The 22,270-nt window shown below is 47.1% G+C and overlaps 1 protein-coding gene across 3 annotated transcripts in view; it reads right to left on the bottom strand.

The window, feature by feature from the left end:
• PPP4R4 (protein phosphatase 4 regulatory subunit 4) overlaps positions 1-22,270 on the bottom strand; it is a 468,463-nt gene that overhangs the window by 148,305 nt on the left and 297,888 nt on the right. The window contains exon 3 of one of the 3 annotated variants that reach the window (XM_063947590.1): positions 5,393-5,495. The exons of 1 other annotated variant lie outside the window; for it this stretch is intronic. In XM_063947590.1, coding sequence (XP_063803660.1) covers positions 5,393-5,495 — 103 coding nt within the window. Of the gene's footprint in view, positions 1-5,392; positions 5,496-22,270 lie in introns of those variants that run through there. One more of the 3 variants, XM_063947592.1, reaches the window with a different exon arrangement.

The raw sequence follows: 22,270 nt of genomic DNA, 5'->3' as shown, positions 1-22,270 counted from the left end.
GTAGGAAACGACCCAGTTGGAATTCCTCCGTCGGAACACTCCGATCCTCGCACCACGCTACATATTTTCGCCAAATGCGGTGATAATGTTTCACGGTGACTTCCTTCCGTGCCTTAATCAAGGTAGGAATGACTTCTTCTGGAATGCCTTTCCCTTTTAGGATCTGGCGTTCAACCGCCATGCCGTCAAACGCAGCCGCGGTAAGTCTTGAAAAAGACAGGGACCCTGCTGTAGCAGGTCCCTTCTCAGAGGTAGAGGCCACGGTTCGTCCGTGAGCATCTCTTGAAGTTCCGGATACCAAGTCCTTCTCGGCCAATCCGGAACCACTAGTATTGTTCTTACTCTTCTTTGCCGTATGATCTTCAATACCTTTGGTATGAGCGGCAGAGGAGGAAACACATACACTGACTGGTACACCCAAAGAGTTACCAGTGCGTCCACAGCTATTGCCTGTGGATCTCTTGACCTGGCGCAATATTTGTCCAGTTTCTTGTTGAGGCGAGACGCCATCATGTCTACAATTGGTCTTTCCCAACGGTCTATTAACATGTTGAAGACTTCTGGATGTAGACCCCACTCTCCCGGATGAAGATCGTGTCTGCTGAGGAAGTCTGCTTCCCAGTTGTCCACGCCCGGGATGAACACTGCTGACAGTGCTATCACGTGATTCTCCGCCCAGCGAAGAATCTTGGCAGCTTCTGCCATTGCACTCCTGCTTCTTGTGCCGCCCTGCCTGTTTACATGGGCGACCGCCGTGATGTTGTCCGACTGAATCAACACCGGCTTTCCTTTCAGGAGAAGTTCCGCCTGGCTTAGAGCATTGTAGATTGCTCTTAGTTCCAGAATGTTTATGTGAAGAGACTTTTCCAGACTCGTCCATACTCCCTGGAAGTTTCTTCCTTGTGTGACTGCTCCCCAGCCTCTCAGGCTGGCGTCCGTGGTCACCAGGATCCAATCCTGAATGCCGAATCTGCGGCCTTCTAATAGGTGAGCCTTCTGCAACCACCACAGAAGTGACACCCTTGTCTTTGGTGACAGGGTTATTCGCAGGTGCATCTGCAGATGCGACCCTGACCATTTGTCCAACAGATCCCTTCTTGCATGGAATCTGCCGAATGGAATTGCTTCGTAAGAAGCCACCATTTTTCCCAGGACTCTTGTGCATTGATGTACTGACACCTTTCCTGGTTTTAGGAGGTTCCTGACCAGATCGGATAACTCCTTGGCTTTTTCCTCTGGAAGGAAAACCTTTTTCTGAACCGTGTCCAGAATCATTCCTAGGAACAGCAGACGAGTTGTCGGGATTAAATGGGATTTTGGAATATTCAGAATCCACCCGTGTTGTCTTAGCACCTCTTGAGATAGTGCTAAAGCTGTCTCCAGCTGTTCTCTGGACCTTGCCCTTATTAGGAGATCGTCCAAGTATGGGATAACTAATACGCCTTTTCTTCGAAGAAGAATCATCATCTCGGCCATTACCTTGGTAAAGACCCGAGGCGCCGTGGACAATCCGAACGGCAGCGTCTGAAACTGATAGTGACAGTTTTGAACAATGAACCTGAGGTACCCCTGGTGTGCGGGGTAAATCGGAACGTGTAGATACGCATCCTTGATGTCCAAGGATACCATAAAGTCCCCTTCTTCCAGGTTCGCTATCACTGCTCTGAGTGACTCCATCTTGAACTTGAACTTTTTTATGTAGAGGTTCAAGGACTTCAGATTTAGAATAGGCCTTACCGAGCCATCCGGCTTCGGTACCACAAATAGAGTGGAATAATACCCCTTTCCTTGTTGTAATAGGGGTACTTTGACTATCACCTGCTGAGCGTACAGCTTGTGAATGGCTTCCAACACCCTCTCCCTTTCGGAAGAGACGGTTGGTAAAGCAGACTTCAGGAAACGATGAGGAGGATCCGTCTCTAATTCCAACCTGTACCCCTGAGATATTATCTGCAGGATCCAGGGGTCTACCTGCGAGTGAGCCCACTGCGCGCTGTAATTTTTGAGACGGCCGCCCACTGTCCCCGAGTCCGCTTGAGAGGCCCCAGCGTCATGCTGAGGTTTTTGCAGGAGCCGGGGAGGGCTTCTGTTCCTGGGAAGGAGCTGCCTGTTGGTGTCTCTTCCCTCTTCCTCTGCCTCGTGGCAGGTACGACAAACCCTTTGCTCTCTTATTTTTGTAGGAGCGAAAAGGCTGCGGTTGAAAGGTCGGTGCCTTTCTCTGTTGGGGAGTGACTTGAGGTAAAAAAGTGGATTTCCCGGCAGTAGCCGTGGCCACCAAGTCTGATAGACCAACTCCAAATAACTCCTCCCCTTTATACGGCAAAACCTCCATGTGACGTTTTGAATCCGCATCGCCTGTCCACTGTCGTGTCCATAAGGCTCTTCTGGCTGAAATGGACATAGCACTCACCCGAGATGCCAGTGTGCAAATATCCCTCTGTGCATCACGCATATAGATAAATGCATCCTTTATTTGTTCTAACGACAGTAAAACATTGTCCCTATCTAGGGTATCAATATTTTCAATCAGGGATTCTGACCAAACTACTCCAGCACTGCACATCCAGGCAGTTGCTATAGCTGGTCGTAGTATAACACCTGCATGTGTGTATATATTCTTTTGAATAACTTCCATCTTTCTATCTGATGGATCCTTAAGTGCGGCCGTCTCAGGAGAGGGTAACGCCACTTGTTTAGATAAGCGTGTGAGCGCCTTGTCCACCTTAGGGGGTGTTTCCCAGCGCGCCCTAACCTCTGGCGGGAAAGGGTATAATGCCAATAACTTTTTTGAAATTATCAACTTTTTATCAGGAGCAACCCACGCTTCATCACACACGTCATTTAATTCTTCTGATTCAGGAAAAACTGTTTGTAGTTTTTTCACACCATACATAATACCCTGTTTTACGGTATCTGTAGTATCAGCTAAATGTAACGTCTCCTTCATTGCCAAAATCATATAACGTGTGGCCCTACTGGAAAATACGTTTGAATTTCTACCGTCGTCACTGGAGTCAGTGCCTGTGTCTGGGTCTGTGTCGACCGACTGAGGCAAAGGGCGTTTTACAGCCCCTGACGGTGTTTGAGGCGCCTGGACAGGCATTAATTGATTGTCCGGCCGCCTCATGTCCTCAACTGACTGTTTAAGGGAAGATAAACCATCACGTAATTCCACAAATAAAGGCATCCATTCTGGTGTCGACCCCCTGGGGGGTGACATCTGCATATTTGGCAATTGCTCCGCCTCCACACCAATATCGTCCTCATACATGTCGACACCCCGTACCGACACACACCGCAAACTCACAGGGAATGCTCTAATGAAGACAGGACCCACTAGCCCTTTTGGGGAGACAGAGGGAGAGTCTGCCAGCACACACCACAAAGCGCTATATATACAAGGGATATCCTTATATTAAGTGCTCCCTTATAGCTGCTTTAATATATAATATATATATATATAGCCATTAATGTGCCCCCCCTCTCTGTTTTACCCTGTTTCTGTAGTGCAGTGCAGGGGAGAGACCTGGGAGCCGTCCTGACCAGCGGAGCTGTGACAGAAAATGGCGCCGTGTGCTGAGGAGATAGGCCCCGCCCCTTTTTCGGCGGGTTCTTCTCCCGCTATTTTTCCAGTCAGGCAGGGGTTAAATATCTCCATATAGCCCCTATGGGCTATATGTGAGGTATTTTTAGCCTTGTATAAGGTTTATATTTGCCTCTCAGAGCGCCCCCCCCCAGCGCTCTGCACCCTCAGTGACTGCCCAGTGAAGTGTGCTGAGAGGAAAATGGCGCACAGCTGCAGTGCTGTGCGCTACCTTATGAAGACTGAGGAGTCTTCAGCCGCCGGTTTCCGGACCTCTTCACGCTTCAGCATCTGCAAGGGGGTCGGCGGCGCGGCTCCGGGACCGGACTCCACGGCTGGGCCTGTGTTCGATCCCTCTGGAGCTAATGGTGTCCAGTAGCCAAGCAGCAAATCCACTCTGCATGCAGGTGAGTTTACTACTTTCCCCCTAAGTCCCACGTTGCAGTGATCCTGTTGCCAGCAGGACTCACTGTAAAGAAAAAAAACCTAAACTAAACTTTCTCTAAGCAGCTCTTTAGGAGAGCCACCTAGATTGCACCCTTCTCGTTCGGGCACAAAATCTAACTGGAGTCTGGAGGAGGGTCATAGGGGGAGGAGCCAGTGCACACCACCTGACCTAGTAAAGCTTTACTTTTTTGTGCCCTGTCTCCTGCGGAGCCGCTATTCCCCATGGTCCTTTCAGGAACCCCAGCATCCACTTAGGACGATAGAGAAAGTGGAGATGAATGAGTGTGGGCACAGTTTGCGTTCTATGGGGGTCATTCCGAGTTGTTCGCTCGCTAGCTATTTTTAGCAGCCGTGCAAACGCTATGCCGCCTCCCACTGGGAGTGTATTTTAGCTTAGCAGAAGTGCGAACGAAAGGATCGCAGAGCGGCGGCAAAGTTTTTTTGCGCAGTTTTAGAGTAGCTCAAAACCTACTCAGCGCTTGCGATGACTTCAGACTGTTCAGTTCCTGTTTTGACGTCACAAACACGCCCTGCGTTCGCCCAGCCACGCCTGCGTTTTTTCGATCACTCCCTGAAAACGGTCAGTTGACACCCAGAAACGCCCACTTCATGTCAATCACTCTGCGACCAGCAGTGCGACTGAAAAGCTTCGCTAGACCTTGTGTGAAACTACATTGTTCTTTGTAATAGTATGTCGCACATGCGCATTGCGCCGCTTACGCATGCGCAGAACTGCCATTTTTTTGCCTCATCGCTGCACAGCGAACTAATGCAGCTAGCGATCAACTCGGAATGACCACCTATAAGCATAACTGTACTCTACCGCCTGATGAAATAGGAATATGCCTGTTTGAGACTCCTGTGTTGTATGACTAATTTGGGTGCTGTAGTTAGTTTGGTGTAGGCTGAACCAAACCTTCCCCAACAGTCGTTAAGAGAACCTATATTATTTTAATTAGCTGGACGGTCATACAATTTTATTTGATGTTGTTCTGTAAATAAAACTGCAATCTGAAAAGTAAATCAGCTGTGTCCCATTTGCTGGACTCTAACCCTGTTATTGGGATGAGTTTGTTAATGTATGCCACCAACTAAGCCAAGAGTTGGCTATCCCATTACCGGAACCCACCACTATTATAACGCATGGCATGATGTGGATATTGCGGTGATAGAGATTTGTAGCCTAGGACAAGATATCGTAACCAATGATTTACGGTAGCTTTGCTATTTCACGCTGTCCATATATCTTACCGAACTTTACGTGGCTGAAACTCTACTTGGGCCAGTGATAAAGAACCTTTATCCACGCAGCCTGTCAGTAACTGCCTGAACCGATACAACGTTACCTTAGAGAATACTTACTCTGACTTTTGGCACCACCCTCCGCAGTGTGTCCGTAGGATTCTGCCGTATGAGTACTGGCAGATTTGCCACAACACTGGTTCCCTGGATGTCTTGGCCGGAGCTGGAGAATAAAAACATTTTTGAGGTGAACAAAGATCTTCATCTGCTTTTTAGAGAAATGTACCTATAAGAGGACCCCTACCAAACAAAGGACCTTATTCAGCTCGGATTGCTATTGAGTGAGAAATAGAGCTTTTCTCAATCTTGCTTCTGCTAAAAACAACATGGGAAGAGCCGCCCAGAAAGGTAAAGGTGGGTACACACTGATAGATATATCTGCAGATCAACTGATCTGTAGATATATCTATAGACGTTTCAGGCAGTGTGCTCTGCATACACACTGCCCGATCCATCGGGGACTGACATCATGAACTGGGCGGGCGTGTACACATGACCGCCCAGTTCAGCTGTCAATCACCGCCGGCCGCTGCAGCATGTGACGGGCGGCCGGCTGGTCGCCCGTACACACACACACCAATGCGCCAATATATCGGTAGATATATTGGCCGTCGGCTGTGCTGCGGGGCCGACGCGATATGTCTGTGAACGACGGAGTTCACAGACATATCGCCCGTACATACTAGCCGACGGACCCGCGATATATCGGCCGTTCAACAGAACGGCCGATATATCGTCCAGTGTGTACCCACCTTAAGAGAGGCCAGCCAATGCAATCGCAAAATTGCGTATGCAGTCGCATAACTGTGATGCATATGCAGAAATCAAGCACCATCGACAGTTGCGGATGACCGAGGACTACGCAGAATACTGAGAATGCAGTCGCACCGGGCGCCAAGTTTTCAGTTGCAGGAATAGCCGCTGACATCTGATGCACGCCCTAGCCTGCCGCCTGTCAATCAGCCTGCTATCGCATCCCTGCAACATGCGATCGCATACGTTTTCGCGAATAGCGTACGCAGCACATGTGCAGTCATCCAATAATTGGGTGTTTACAATTTAGCAAAAATTGCAAATGAAGCTGAATAAGATCCAAAAACCATACATTTAGTCTGAGTTGGAATTATGAGAGATTTAGCCATAGCAAAATGCTGCTTATCTGCATTTACCAGGAGCAGCAGTTCCTGCAATGTCCGAGCAGTGCTAGGGGCAGGGAAGAAACAATGCAGCTAAAAGCCCAACCCAAAAATAAGGATGGAACGCAGACATGGAATTTAGATACGGATGCTCAAACAGAGGGGTAAATTTACTAAAGCTTCTAAAACAGAGAATTGGTGATGTTGCCCATAGCAACCAATCGGATGGTGTGTATCATTTTCTAAAAGGCAATAGAGAAATGATAGACAGCATCTGATTGGTTGCTATGGGAAACACAACCAATTCTGTTTTAGAAGCTTTATTGAATTTACCCCAGAGGCTTCCGTGTACAGTATGCAACATTTTGCTATTTGATGGACATAACTCCCTAATTTCACTTAGAACTAGGTTTTACATGGAATTATCCTTTAAATAAAGCACTGTTATGTTGTACAGTTATTGTTTACATAGTTGCATTACTGCCAGATTATCACTTTAGAGCCTGTTTCACCACTTTCATGTTTGAAAAGAAGACAATCAAATCCAGATAGGAGTCCAGTAAACTGGAGATTAACCAATGCCTTAACTAGCTAACTGGCACTGATACTGTAACAGCCATACGGAAATGTCTTCTTTGTAAAGTGACATTGTAGTTTCCGCAGCAGTGACCCAAATGCCAGAGTCACTCTACAGCACTTTAATCAGTGCTTAAAGTGGTCCTAGAGAGGTGGTGGAAATCACCCCCCCCCCCCACCCCCTCCCGGCGCCCATGCAATAAAGGTTTTGCGCGCCCCGAAAAAGGGGTGCGGTCTCAAAAAGAAAGGGGCGTGGTCACACAATATTAATAATGCCCACAGTAGTAGCACCCCTAATACACAATGCCCACAGCAGTAGCGTCCCTTTTACAATGACCACAGTTGTAGTGCCCCTTATGCAATGTCCACTGTACTGGTAGTGCCCCTTATATAGAGCCCATAGTAGTGGTGTCCCTTATGCAATGCCCCCAGTAGTAGTGCCCTTTATGTCCCCAGGAGTGATGCCCCTTATGAAGTGCCCCCTTTACAATGCCCTCATTAGTAGTGCCCCCATTAGTAATGCTCCCAGTAGTAATGTCACCTGTAGTAATGCCCCCAGTCGTTTAGCACCCTGTAGTTTAGCCCCCAGTGGTAATGCCCCTGCAGTTATGATCCCAGTAGTTTACCCCCACTTTAGTTTAGCCTCCCAGTGGTAATGCCCCTGTAGTTTAGTCCTCATGTAGTTTGCCCCATGTAGTTTAGCCCCCCAGAAGTAATGCCCCAGTAGTTTACCCCCTGTAGTTTAGCCCCATGTAGTTTGCCCCAAGTAGTTATGCCCCCAGTAGTAATGCCCCCTTATAGTTTAGCCCCCCTGTAGTAATGCCCCCCTGTAGTAATACGCCCCAGTAGTAATGCGCCCCTAGTTATGCCCCCAGTAGTAATGCGCCCCTGTAGTTAGCCCCATGTAGTTTAGCCCCTTGTAGTCTGCCCCCAGTAGTTAGCCCCCTGTAGCTTGCCCCCAGCAGTTTGGCCCCCTGTAGCTTTCCCCAGTAGTTTGCCCCCCCTGTAGCTTGTCCCCTGTAACTTGCCCTCAGTGGTTAGCCCCCTGTAACTTGCCCTCAGTGGTTAGCCCCCAGTAGTTTGCCCCCCCTGTAGCTTGCCCCCTGTAACTTGCCCTCAGTGGTTAGCCCCCAGTAGATTGCCCCCAGTAGTTTGGCCCCCTGTAGCTTGCCCCCTGTAACTTGCCCCCAGTGGTTAGCCCTCTGTAGCTTGCCCCCAGTAGTTTGGCCCCCTGTAGCTTGCCCCCAGTGGTTAGCCCCCTGTAGCTTGCCCCCAGTGGTTTGCCCTCAGTAGATTGCCCCCAGTAGTTTGTCCCCCTGGTACTTGCCCCCAGTAGTTTGCCCTGAGTAGATTGCCCCCAGTAGTTTGCCCTCAGTAGATTGCCCCCAGTAGTTTAGCCCCCTGTAGCTTGCCCCCAGTAGTTTGCCCTCAGTAGATTGCCCCCAGTAGTTTGCCCTCAGTAGATTGCCCCCAGTAGTTTGCCCCCAGTAGTTTAGCCCCCTGTAGCTTGCCCCCTGTAGCTTGCCCCCAGTAGTTTTCCCTCAGTAGATTGCCCCCAGTAGTTTGGCCCCTGTAGCTTGCCCCCAGTAGATGCGCTGTACAGTCACACATGTCTCAAAAAAAAAAAAAAAACCACCATACTTACCAAGCCCCGCTCCTGCGTCCGACCGCTGTGATCTCCTGGCGTCCAGCTCCCCAGCACTATGACAGAGATGTCATGACGTCTCTCTCATAGCGCGCACTGAGCCGGAAGCCAGAGCTCAGTACTGAGCTCCTGCCGCCGGCTTCCACTATGCAGGGAGAGCCGGGCGCCGCTGATAACACAATCTCAGTGGGCGCCCGGCATCTTCCTGTGCAGTGCAGGGACACATCGGGTGAGGTGAGCCTGAGGAGGCAGAACTGTGTTCCGTCTCCAAGTGGAACTGACGGAACGCAGTTCCGCCCCGTTCCGACTCACTTTAACCCCTGACTTTAATAATATAGCGGCCTTGGAGGTCTATGGAAAACGCTGTGCATGGAAGAGGCTGGGGATGGTGTTGTTTACATTTAGAGGTGGTGGAAGAAGTAAAGGCCCCTACACACTGGTAGATATTTAATAATGATATTGTTAAAAAATGAACAATATATCGTTCAGTGTGGAGGCACCGACGATAATCAATGTGCGTCCCCGCAGTCGTTCATCATTGGTCTATCATCATTTATCATTGCAAGCCAATTTGGATGATATCGATGTCTGCAAAGTCAAATCGTCCACACAAATCGTTCAGTGGGGGTAATTCCAAGTTGATCGCAGCAGGAATTTTGGTTGGGTAAAACCATGTGCACTGCAGGGGAGGCAGATATAACATGTGCAGAAAGAGTTAGATTTGGGTGTGTTATTTTATTTCTGTGCAGGGTAAATACTGGCTGCTTTATTTTTACACTGCAAATTAGATTGCAGATTGAACACACCCCACCCAAATCTAACTCTCTCTGCACATGTTAAATCTGCCTCCCCTGCAGTGCACATGGTTTTGCCCAACTGTTAACAAAATTCCTGCTGCGATCAACTTGGAATTACCCCCGTGTGTATGCAAAAAATTGTTACAGAAAAATCAATCATTGTTCATATTGTTCATATCGCACAGTGTGTAGGGCCCTTAAAGAAGATTCTAATCAATTTTATATTAAAGTGAATACATTTGAGTCAGTAAATTTACAGAGGAATCTGTAATGTATGGCCCCCTTAACTACCCTACTCTCCCCAAATATATTGTCAGGAGTCATTTTTCTTTTTAAATATAACAATGCTGCAAAATCTGGGTTTCCTGTGCATAGTAAAGGAACCAGACAGAGAGCGTCAGTGAATAGGGTGACAAAGGCATGTCGGGGGGATCTGCAGTAATGGAACAAATGAGTAACATGCAACGTGTTTTGACACTGGCTTAATTATTCCAGATAAAATGTACTTGTTTAGCTTTATCATTCCTATCATGAGATGTGTGTTACATCAGTCTTTCTAATCGTTTCCCATCTGTCTAGCTGAAACCAGACTCTAGAGGTGAAACACATCAGAGAAGGAGATTGCTCTTCTACACGTCATGACATCTGTAATGCTGCGCTCGCTACCAATACATATCCATCACCTTGAAGAAAGCAAATTCCAGGCAGAGGATCTACTTGTGTGCCAGTGGCTCAGAGACGGTGGAACAAGGGTACGTCCACCAAGGTAATCAATGCTCTGGATGAGAGGGAATGGAGAGGAAAGCATATTCTCAGCACTAGGAAAGAGACAACATGGCTGGAGGTACAACAAGAAGGTAGCCACCACATCAAGGAAAACTTCACCAGGGTCGTCACGTAGGGCGTGGCTCATTAGAGGCATGTTAATGTCATGGGAACAGTTGGACGTATGCTCATTTCCGTATCTTGCAACTATTTGTACTGTCCATGTTCCCAAAATGGGCATATACAAGTATGGGCGATGCAAAGGGATTACAGAATTTTTACCGGCAGACAGGATGCCGGCTGCCAAGACCCCGACAGCGGCATCCCGCCCACCAGAATGCTGGCAGCGGGACAAGCGCTAAGAGTCCCCTTGTGGGCTTGTTCCGCTTACCACGAATGGGAATAGCTCCTGTGCACCAGGATCCCGGCTGCCGGCATTGTCGGCTGTCAGGATTCCGTCGTCGGTATCCTGACCACTGGGATCCCGACAGCCGGCAAATTGATTGCATCTTATGCAGGGCTGGCTCTACCATTAGGCAGCTTTAGGTGGCTGCCCATGGGCACCGGTCTCTGGGGGGCGCCACTGAATTCATCTAGCAAAATACTGAAGGATGTCTCTGTATGCGGCCTCCTCCTTTCACACTGCGCTGGATGTTGCTGCCGGTCTAATCAGATGCAGCCGCCGCTATCAGGCTTTACCACATAGTGTCTCAGCACTAGCTGTGTGCAGACACGTGTAACATCAAGTCATGTGAAGGCACATAGGAGATGGCCGCTCCTCAAAGCCCTGATGCACCTACTCCAGGCTCCTAGATGCCAGGTCTCCAGCAGCAAGCAGCACATGACTACATGTCTGCACCCAGCAGCGTCAATGTAATGCCACTGCCGTCTGTAAGATGCACCATGCCAATTACTAGGGGAAACAACTTAAGGTAAGTAACTCATGGGGGTTTCTGCGGGACCACAGACAGTACAGATATTACAGTCTGATGGGTGGGTTGCACTTGTAATCAGCATGATAGGGAAACACAGGCACTGTGGCACAATACAGTACATATGGAGGAGGGGGGGTCAGTAATGAACTTATAGATGGGGAAGATGGAACACAAGAAGGAGCATACAAATACATGTATGTGTGTGTATATATGTATGTATACACATTACACCATACTTGCCGACTTTAAATATCTCCTCTCCGGGAGAAGCCCGGAGATGAGACACTGCAGGAAACTTCGGGGGAGGGCTATGACATCATTAAGCCCCGCCCCCACATCAGAAAACGCCACGATTCGCGGGTCGCGGGAAAGGGGCAAGGCTAAAATGACGCAATTTTTGTCATTTTAACCCCTTCCCCACCCCACGGACTTACGTATACAGGAGTTTATCTCTTAATCCTGCCCGCATCACTAGGGTGCGAGCAGGATGCGGGAGACCTGCCTACTATTCCGGGGGTGCGGGGGGCTACCCCAAAAAACGGGAGCCTCCAGCAGCTTCCGGGAGAGTAGGTAAGTATGCATTACACATACAATTTACTTTAAAGCCCTTGAGTGTTGTTCTTTTTCTCTGTATATGCATAATGATGCATTTTACCCCAGCCCACCTAATGGCCACCTGCACTCCCCTCCAAGAGGTGGTGATGAAAGGGGGGAAGGGGGGTTTGCAGGTTAGGAGGCGCTAAACTGAAGCTTTGCCTAGGGTGCAGAGAGACCTTGCACCGGTCCTGACCCTACGCAAAGTCATATGTGTTTAATTTGTATCTACACTTACAGAGAGACGGGGGGGGGAGATCGGGGAAGTGACGTTCTTACATAGACAAAGTTCAGGAAGGGAATGTTCACTCAACTGCATCTTGTTCTTACCCTGGTAAATGCCTGCAAAGAGGAGTATATTTTACATCTAGTATAGATGATGGCGATGATGATGATGACTTGCATGCCAACATTACCCATTTCTTAGAAGGAATATTTTGGCACAATATTTGCCACTTTCATTTTGACAACATTAATACTGGCTGAATTAAGTCCATGACATACAATAAAGTGTATATATTTATGTGAGGCATACCTCTCAACTGTCCCGATTTTCGCGGGACAGTCCCGTTTTTATGGGACTGTCCCGCTGTCCCACCCGCGGGCAGCAGTGTCCCGTGGTGGGAGGGGGGGGGCAGTTGGGAGCCTCTTGCATTCACTGCGCAGAGCACGGTGAATAGAAGCTGTGCGCATGCGCACACAGCGTCTATTCGCGGAGACAGAGAGACTGGGGGCATGACAGCAGCTCACTGAGCGCTGGCCATGCCCTCATAGTGATGAGAACGAGGCAGTGGCTCGAGATCGTGGCATTGCCGCAAAGCAGTGCCCCCTTTCCACAAAGTCCCACCCATTTTCTGTAACCACACCCCCTTTTCGCCATGCATAGGGTTCCTCTTCTGGATCATATAAAGTTTGTAGGTATGGTGAGGTATGCAGACTTCTGGCCCTATGCAAACAGGAGGCTCAGGCATTAAAGTGACACTGTATAACACACATCATGGGGTGAGGCAGTGTACAGCACAGTGTACAGCAGACTCCAAGCTTTCTCCAACTACACCTAATCTCCTCTAGGACAGATTCTCATGTACTCACTGTACCAAACCCCTTATACATGCACGATCTGTTCTATGCTTTCTTCGGAAAAGGGTGTGAAGGATAAACAGAAATGTAAACCATAACAAAAAACACTTAAACAATGACATTAAAAAATAGGATTTTAATTACCTACAGGTAAATCCTTTTCTCGTAGTCCATAGAGGATGCTGGGGTCCACATTAGTACCATGGGGTATAGACAGTTCCCTTGGGAGCCCTGGGCACTTTAAGAGTTGGATAGTGTGGGGTGGCTCCTCCCTCTATGCCCCTCCTACCAGACTCAGTCTAGAAAACTGTGCCCGAGGAGACGGACATACATCGAGAGAAGGAAATACACAGATAGTGGTGAGATTCACACCAGCTCACACATAACAACAGAAAGCCAAGCTAACCAGCTTGAAACAATCCAGCAACGGCTGAACAACAGTACTTAACCAAGTAACAATGCAGTATTTAACCAAGTAACAATGCAAAAAAAATGAAGCGCTGGGCGAGAAAAGGATTTACTGGTAGGTAATTAAAATCTTATTTTCTCTTACTTCCTAGAGGATGCTGGGGTCCACATTAGTACCATGGAGATGTACCAAAGCTCCCAGTAAGGGCTGGAGAGCGCGGAGGATCCTGCAGCACCGATTGACTAAACTTGAGGTCCTCAGAGGCCAAAGTATCGAACTTGTAGAACTTAGCAAACGTGTTCGACCCTGACCAAGTAGCCACTCTGCAAAGTTGTAAAGCAGAGACACCCCGGGCAGCCGCCCAGGAAGAATCCACTTTACAAGTAGAGTGGGCCTTAACAGATCTTGGACAAGGCAATCCTGCCAAAGAATAAGCATGCTGGATAGTGAATCTGATCCAGCAAGAAATTGTCTGCTTAGGAGCAGGACACCTAACCTTGTTGGGATCATAAAGGACAAACAGAGTGTCCGACTTTCTGTGACGAGAAGTTCTCTTCACATAAATCTTCAAAGCCCTCACAACATCCGAGGACTTTGAGGTGATTGAGGAGTCAGCAGCCACTGGCACCACAATAGGTTGGTTGGTATGAAAAGCAGACACAACCTTCGGAAGAATTTGCTGACGCGCCCTAAGCGCAGCTCTATCTTCATGGAAGATCAAGTAGGGACTCTTGCAGGACAATGCCCCCAATTCTGACACACATCTAGCAGATGCTAATGCCAATAGTGTGACCGCTTTCCAAGTAAGAAACTTGACATCAACCTCCTGTAAAGGTTCGAACAAATCCGACTGCAGGAACTGCAGCACCACATTAAGATCCCAAGGTGCCGTAGGAGGCACAAAGGGAGGCTGGATGTGCAGAACCCCTTTCAAGAAAGTCTGAACCTCAGGGAGGGCAGCCAATTGTTTCTGGAAGAAAATTGACAAAGCCGAAATCTGGACTTTTATGGTGCCCAAACGAAGGCCCACATCCACATAGGAAACTTCTTCGATTCACACCAAGACACATACTTTTCCCAAATTCGATGGTAGTGTTTAGACGTAACTCCCTTCCTAGCCTGTATCAGGGTAGGAAGAACCTTGTTCGGAATGCCCTTCTGAGTTAAGATCTGGTGTTCAACCTCCATGCCATCAAACGTAGCCATGGTAAGTCTTAATAAGCGAACGGCCCCTGTTGCAGAAGGTCCTCGCGAAGAGGAAGAGGCCTCGGATCTTCCAGCAGTACCTCCAGAAGATCCGCGTACCAAGCCCTTCTTGGCCAGTCCGGAGCAATGAGGATCACCTGAACTCTTGTTCTCTTTATTAGTTTGAGAATCCTTGGGAAGAGTGGAAGTGGAGGAAACACATACACTGACCTGAACACCCACGGATTCACCAGGGCGTCCACCGGCACTGCTTGTGGGTCTCTCAAACTGGAACAGTACCTCTGAAGCGTCTTGTTGAGGCGGGAGGCCATCATGTCTATTTGAGGTACGCCCCAAAGACCTGTCACCTCCGCGAACACCACCGGGTGGAGGCCCCACTCTCCTGGATGGAGATAGTGTCTGCTGTGGAAGTCTGCTTCCCAGTTGTCCACTCCCGGAATGAAGATTGCTGACAGCGCCACAGCATGCTTTTCTGCCCAGAGGATGATTCTTGTTACCTCTGACACTGCAGCTCTGCTCTTCGTTCCGCCTTGTCGGTTTATGTAGCCACCGTCGTTACATTGTCCGATTGAACCTGAAAGGCCTGATCTTTTAGAAGATGTGCCGCTTGTAGAAGACCATTGTACACGGCCTTTAGTTCCCGAATGTTTATCGGAAGGATGGATTCCAGACTTGACCACCTTCCTTGGAAGTTTTCCTCCTGGGTGACTGCTCCCCAACCTCTGAGACTTGCATCCGTGGTTAGAAGGATCCAATTCTAAATTCTGAACCGGCGGCCCTCTAGTAGGTGAGAAGTTTGCAGCCACCAGAGGAGCGAGATTCTGGCTTCCGGCGACAGACATATCCTCTGGTGCATGTGAAGATGAGATCCCGACCATTTGTCCGGGAGATCCAGTTGGAAGGACCATGCATGAAATCTTCCATACTGCAGAGCCTCGTAGGAGGCAACCATCTTCCCCAGAAGGCGAATGCACTGATGAACCGATACCCGGGCTGACTTCAGTACATCCCGGACCATTGTTTGTATCACCAATGCTTTCTCCACCGGCAGAAACCGTGTCGAGGATCATCCCCAGGAAGGACAGTCTGCTTGTTGGCTCCAAATGCGTATTTGGAAGATTCAGGATCCATCCATGGTCCTGGAGTAGTTGAGTTGAGAGAGCAATGCTCTGTAACAGCTTCTCCCTGGAAGACGCTTTTATCAGCAGATCGTCCAGATAAGGAATTATGTTCATACCCTGATTGCGGAGGAGGAGCATCATCTCCGCCATGACCTTGGTGAAAACCCTCAGTGCCGTGGAGAGGCCAAACGACAGTGCCTGGAACTTATAGTGACAGTCCAGCAGCGCAAATCTTAGATAAGCCTGGTGAGGCAGTCAGATCGGAATGTGAAGGTACGCATTCTTGATATCTAGGGATACAAGAAATTCCCCCTCCTCCAGACCTGAGATCACCGCTCTCAGAGACTCCATCTTGAATTTGAATTCCCTCAAATTAAGGGTTCAATGACTTTAGGTTCAATATTGGCCTGACCGAACCATCCGGTTTCGGCACCACAAACAGGTTTGAGTAATAACCTTTGTTTGTGAGGTGAGGTGGAACTGGAACAATGACATTTGATTTTAGCAATTTTTGAATGGCTTTCTGTAGGATAGCACTTTCTGTCAGCAAAGCTGGTAAGCCTGATTTGAAGAATCTGTGAGGTGGGAGTTCTTGAAACTCCAGTCTGTACCCCTGGGTAACAATATCTTGTACCCAGGGGTCCAGGCATGATGACGCCGAGACATGACTGAAATTTCGTAGTCTTGCTCCCACCTGCCCGATCTCCAGGCTGGGAGGTCCACCGTCATGCCAAGGATTTTGAGGAAGCAGAACCAGGTTTCTGTTCCTGGGAACCTGCTGGTGCAGGTTTCCTGGATTTCCCTGACCTCCTCTAACCTCTAAAGAAAGTGGAAGGGGGTTTGGACTTTTTAACTTCTCGCGGTCCGAAAGGACTGCATTGTAGACGTAGGATAAGATTTCCTAGTCAGCGGTGTTGCTGAGGGAAGAAAGGTTGACTTACCCGCATTTGCCGTGGAGATCCATGCATCTACTGCTCCCCCAAACAGAGCCTGACCTGTGAAGGGTAGGTTCTCCACACTTTGGATTCTGCATCTGCAGACCATTGGCGCAGCCAGAGTCCCCTGCGTGCCGAGACAGCCATGGAAGAAGCCCCTACATTAAGATGGCCAAGGTCCTTCATGGCCTCCACAATGAAACCTGCAGAATCCTGTATGTGACGTAAAAACAATTCAATATCACTTCTATCCATAGAATCTAATTCCTCTAGTAATGGGCCTGACCACTTTACTATGGCTTTAGAAATCCACGCACAAGCAATAGTAGGTCTTATAGCCACTCCAGTAGCTGTATATAGTGATTTAAGCGTAGTCTCAATCTTGCGGTCAGCCGGCTCTTTTAAAGCGGTGGACCCAGGGACAGGTAAATCTACCTTTTTAGACAACCTAGATACAGAAGCGTCTACTACAGGCGGGATTTCCCACTCTTTCCTGTCCTCCTCAGGGAAAGGGAAGCAATGAGAACCCTTTTTGGGATCTGGAACTTTTTCTCCCGGTTTTCCCAGGATTTTTCAAACAATGCGTTTAATTCCTTAGACGCAGGGAAGGTACTGAGGTCTTCTTATTGTCTGTAAAGTAAGCCTCCTCTACCTGCTCAGGTACCTTATCAGTAATGTGTAAAATGTCCCTAATAGCCTCAATCATGAGTTGCACCCCCTTAGCAAGGGAAGCATCTCCCCCCTGCATATCCCCATCACCGTCCCCTGTATCAGAGTCGGTACCCGTGTCAGCTTATATTATCTGGGCAAGAGCACACTTCTTTGGGTATATAATGGGGGCTTTAGATGAGGTAGTGGGAGCTGCATACGACAAAACCTCAACAGACTTTTTTAAAACCTGTGTTGGGTGATTCCATGAAAACAGGGACAAAGTACTAAAAAATTAAAAATTATTTGTTATTTCAGTTTATTCTGAAGCACAAGATGTTAAAGTAAGTGGCAGCACTATTTTTTTTTTTTAACAAAAACACTTTTTTTTTCACTAGATTAGCTGCTTCCACATATCCATGTGTTTCTCAGGCTAGTTGGATATGATTCTTTCACTTTCATTTAGAAGCAAAAATTTTTAAATTTTAACATGTTAGCAGTAAAGCAAAAGCTATGTTGTATTCATTGATATTTTATGTTTAGGAATAATTGAAAACTACATCCCAATACCTTTTTGATTTTGCACAATATTAGGTTTCTTAAGACTACTGTTAGCATGTAACCTGAGTTACCAAAACATGGAATCGTTTTTTTTTTTATAAGGGTAAATAATTATACTGCTAGTTTATACTTGTTTTTGTATACATTTGTCATGCATGTTACTCAACTCTATAAAAAAGAAAAAATGTAATTCACATTTAAGTCATGAAAAATGCAATTAAATTCTGTAACCTGAGTTACCTTGTGTAACCTGAGTTACAAGACAAGCTATTCATTTTATTACCATTTTTTTAATGCAATATATTTGGAATTTTTTTAGTGTAACATACATATGAATTAACTGGATTAGTATCAACTTTAAAAAAAAGAATTAAGCTATCTTTATCTGTTTTGTATAAGAATGATACCCCTTTTCCACTACTGAGCACGGGTCGCAGCCGGGAGCTTGACACGGGTGCTACCCGGCTGCGGCCCATGCTCAGCTCCATTTCCCACTGCGCTCACCAACCCGGCATATTGCCAGGTTGGTGACGCTGCTAGTGATGCGGCAGGGGCTGCGCTGGGAAATCACATGATCTCCCAGCGCCGCCCTCCCATACAGTGTAAACGGGAGCCGTGTCGCATCGACACGGCTTCCGTTTACACTACAACCCTACCTGGATCAATCCCTTGTCCTACCCAGGTATTTACCCGGGTAGGATTCACGGGTCACTTGATCTGGGTTTTTGCGGGGGGACCCTTTCCCGCTAGCAAAAAACATGGGTGAATGCGCACCCCCGTGCATTTACCCTTTTTTTTTGAGCTAGTGGAAAAGGGGTATTACTGTAAGATGGCACTAACACCAGCGGGAAAAAATGAGGAGAAGGAGACAAATTGAAGGATGAAGGAAAATATGATGAGTACAAAGCAGCTCATAGGCTTGCCGGGAAAAAAGCAGTCAGAAAAGAAAAGATGAATTAAAAATGCTTCCAGCAAGGAAAAGAGAAGCTATTTTCAAAAAAATTAGGGGGAAAAACCCAGAATCAAGGTGGCAAAACACAGGCAGCGAAGAACTGAAAACAGAGCAACTCCTTCTGAAAGAAATGCAGAAATGCATTTGAAGACATTTGATAATGCACCTTCTTTTCCTGGAATTTCTAAAGTCCATTGCCTGCATTTAGAAGAGTTTGAACCAAAAGGCTACATGTTAACAAAACATGCTAAGTCTGTGAACAAGAGGTCCAGGAATTAAACCTCATATAGTCTGAGGATTGTCCGTAACATAAACTATAACATCTTAACACTTAATTATAATAAATAAAGACACGGAGACTTGAATTTGGCAGAAATTGTTAGCTATTTATTTAAGTGAACCATTAACTGTGAATAATTAAACTAAAGTATGGTGGCCAGAAAGAACGGCTAAACAACCCTATCCCATAAACAAACTATCTTATAAAAAAGAACTGACGTAAACCTTCCAACAAACAAATAGGTATCCGCTCAACCTCCATCCTGACTACCCACCCGTGAAGGTGATGAGGCTGCCACCCGTGAAGGCGGTCCAGCAGATGTAAAACCAGTCAGCAAAGGAGAGCGCACCTAAAAATCAACAACCAAACGACCTCCAATCCACTCTTTAATACAACAAATGTTAACTTGCCGATCTTTCCCGCCACAACCAAACCGTGACAACCCACAGCACGAAAATAGCCAACGCAACAACAAAATCAAACACCACCAGTAGGGAGGGAGGGTGGGACGACAAAAGCAGAAGAGGCTGACCTAGCCTCTTTCTCAGGCTTAAGAACCCATTCCACCTACCCCCAACATTCATTCCTATTGGCTAACAATAAAACTCCCATAATGCCTTACCGTCCTGCCCCCAGACTAGCTGAGGTTTAACCCACTCCTCTCCTATTCTGTCAATTCGTTCTCCAACTTTTACAAGGAAGTGTACAGGTCTTCTCCATCAGAAGATGAAGCCCAAGTTCATGAACCAGAGATCATGTGTCTGAATCTGGTTGGCAAAAGTGACATGCGTTTTAAAGTGGATGATTCTGATGTATCATATGTGTCATATGATCATATCCTGTATCTTTTACCAACTCCAAGGCTAGTAATGCAAGGAAATAGAATGGTGTATGATTCTGATACTGAAATCGATGTCAAAAGACCTAGGACCCAGAGAATGCACATTTTTGCCTCATGTAACCTGAGTTACCATACCCTGTAACCTGAGTTACCAAGAATGATTTTTATAAATAATTCATTTCTTATCATAAACATGTGTAATATGTTATATCATCATCTATGATTTAGTGGCTTTTTCATTAATAAATTGTAGCAACTTCACACCTCAATAAGAGCAGAAATATTACATTATGTGATCTTAAAAAAAAGCTGTGTCTTTTTAGTGTAACCTGAGTTACCACACAAAAACAATTTGTATTAATTTATGTGCAATTATTTTTCATTGTTTGAACATTTGGAAATAAAGAAAAATGTATTATTAGTAGGCTAATCATTATTTAGTACTCCTAAGCATAGTTTATGTGGTAACAATGGGTGTAATTCCAAGTTGATCGCAGCAGGAAATTTTTTAGCAGTTGGGCAAAACCATGTGCACTGCAGGGGAGGCAGATATAACATGTGCAGAGAGTTAGATTTGGGTGGGTTATTTTATTTCTGTGCAGGGTAAATACTGGCTGCTTTATTTTTACACTGCAATTTAGATTGCAGATTGAACACACCCCACCCAAATCTAACTCTCTCTGCACATGTTATATCTGCCTCCCCTGCAGTGCACATGGTTTTGCCCAATTGCTAACAGAATTCCTGCTGCAATCAACTTGGAATTACCCCCAATATTGGTTTAAATGTCAACTTAGAGTGTCACTTGTAACCTGAGTTACCATGGAATCACCCTGTTTCAGTCACATTTTGAGCTAACCGAGATGAGATCTGGGATATCATGCTTCTTATAGAATCCACCAATGGGGGTTCGGATTCAGAAAGCTGAAAAAATAAGAATTTACTTACCGGTAATTCTATTTCTCGTAGTCCGTAGTGGATGCTGGGACTCCGTAAGGACCATGGGGAATAGCGGCTCCGCAGGAGACTGGGCACAACTATAAAGAAAGCTTTAGGTCTAATTGGTGTGCACTGGCTCCTCCCACTATGACCGTCCTCCAGACTTCAGTTAGGATACTGTGCCCGGAAGAGCTGACACAATAAGGAAGGATTTTGAATCCCGGGTAAGACTCATACCAGCCACACCAATCACACCGTATAACTCGTGATACAATACCCAGTTAACAGTATGATAACAACTGAGCCTCTCAACAGATGGCTCAACAATAACCCTTTACTTAAGCAATAACTATGTACAAGTATTGCAGACAATCCGCACTTGGGATGGGCGCCCAGCATCCACTACGGACTACGAGAAATAGAATTACCGGTGAGTAAATTCTTATTTTCTCTGACGTCCTAAGTGGATGCTGGGACTCCGTAAGGACCATGGGGATTATACCAAAGCTCCCAAACGGGCGGGAGAGTGCGGATGACTCTGCAGCATCGAATGAGCAAACTCTAGGTCCTCCTCAGCCAGGGTGTCAAACTTGTAGAATTTAGCAAACGTGTTTGACCCCGACCAAGTAGCTGCTCGGCAAAGTTGAAGAGCCGAGACCCCTCGGGCAGCCGCCCAAGAAGAGCCCACCTTCCTCGTGGAATGGGCTTTCACTGATTTAGGATGCGGCAGTCCAGCCGCAGAATGTGCAAGCTGAATCGTACTACAGATCCAGCGAGCAATAGTCTGCTTTGAAGCAGGTGCACCCAACTTATTGGGCGCATACAGGATAAAGAGCGAGTCAGTCTTTCTGACTCCAGCTGTCCTGGAAACATAGATTTTCAGGGCCCTGACTACGTCCAACAACTTGGAAGCCTCCAAGTCTTTTGTAGCCGCAGGCACCACGATAGGTTGGTTCAGATGAAAAGCTGATACCACTTTAGGGAGAAACTGGGGACGAGTCCTCAATTCTGCCCTATCCATATGGAAAATCAGATTAGGGCTTTTACATGACAAAGCCGCCAATTCTGATACACGCCTGGCCGAAGCCAAGGCCAACAACATGACCACTTTCCACGTGAGATATTTCAAATCCACGGTTTTCAGTGGCTCAAACCAATGTGACTTAAGGAAATCCAACACCACGTTGAGATCCCAAGGTGCCACTGGAGGCACAAAAGGGGGTTGAATATGCAGCACTCCCTTAACAAAAGTTTGAACTTCAGGTAGTGAAGCCAGTTCTCTCTGGAAGAAAATCCATAGAGCCGAAATCTGGACCTTAATGGAACCCAATTTAAGGCCCATAGTCACCCCTGACTGTAGGAAGTGCAGGAAACGGCCCAGCTGAAATTCCTCCGTTGGGGCCTTCCTGGCCTCACACCACGCAACATATTTTCGCCATATGCGGTGATAATGGTTTGCGGTTACTTCTTTCCTAGCTTTAATCAGCGTAGGAATGACTTCCTCCGGAATGCCCTTTT

Source organism: Pseudophryne corroboree, chromosome 12 (genome assembly GCF_028390025.1).
Source record: "Pseudophryne corroboree isolate aPseCor3 chromosome 12, aPseCor3.hap2, whole genome shotgun sequence".
NCBI lineage: Eukaryota > Metazoa > Chordata > Amphibia > Anura > Myobatrachidae > Pseudophryne > Pseudophryne corroboree.
The sequence above is the reverse complement of the archived record's forward strand: the minus strand, read 5'-3'. Positions and strand labels throughout refer to the sequence as shown.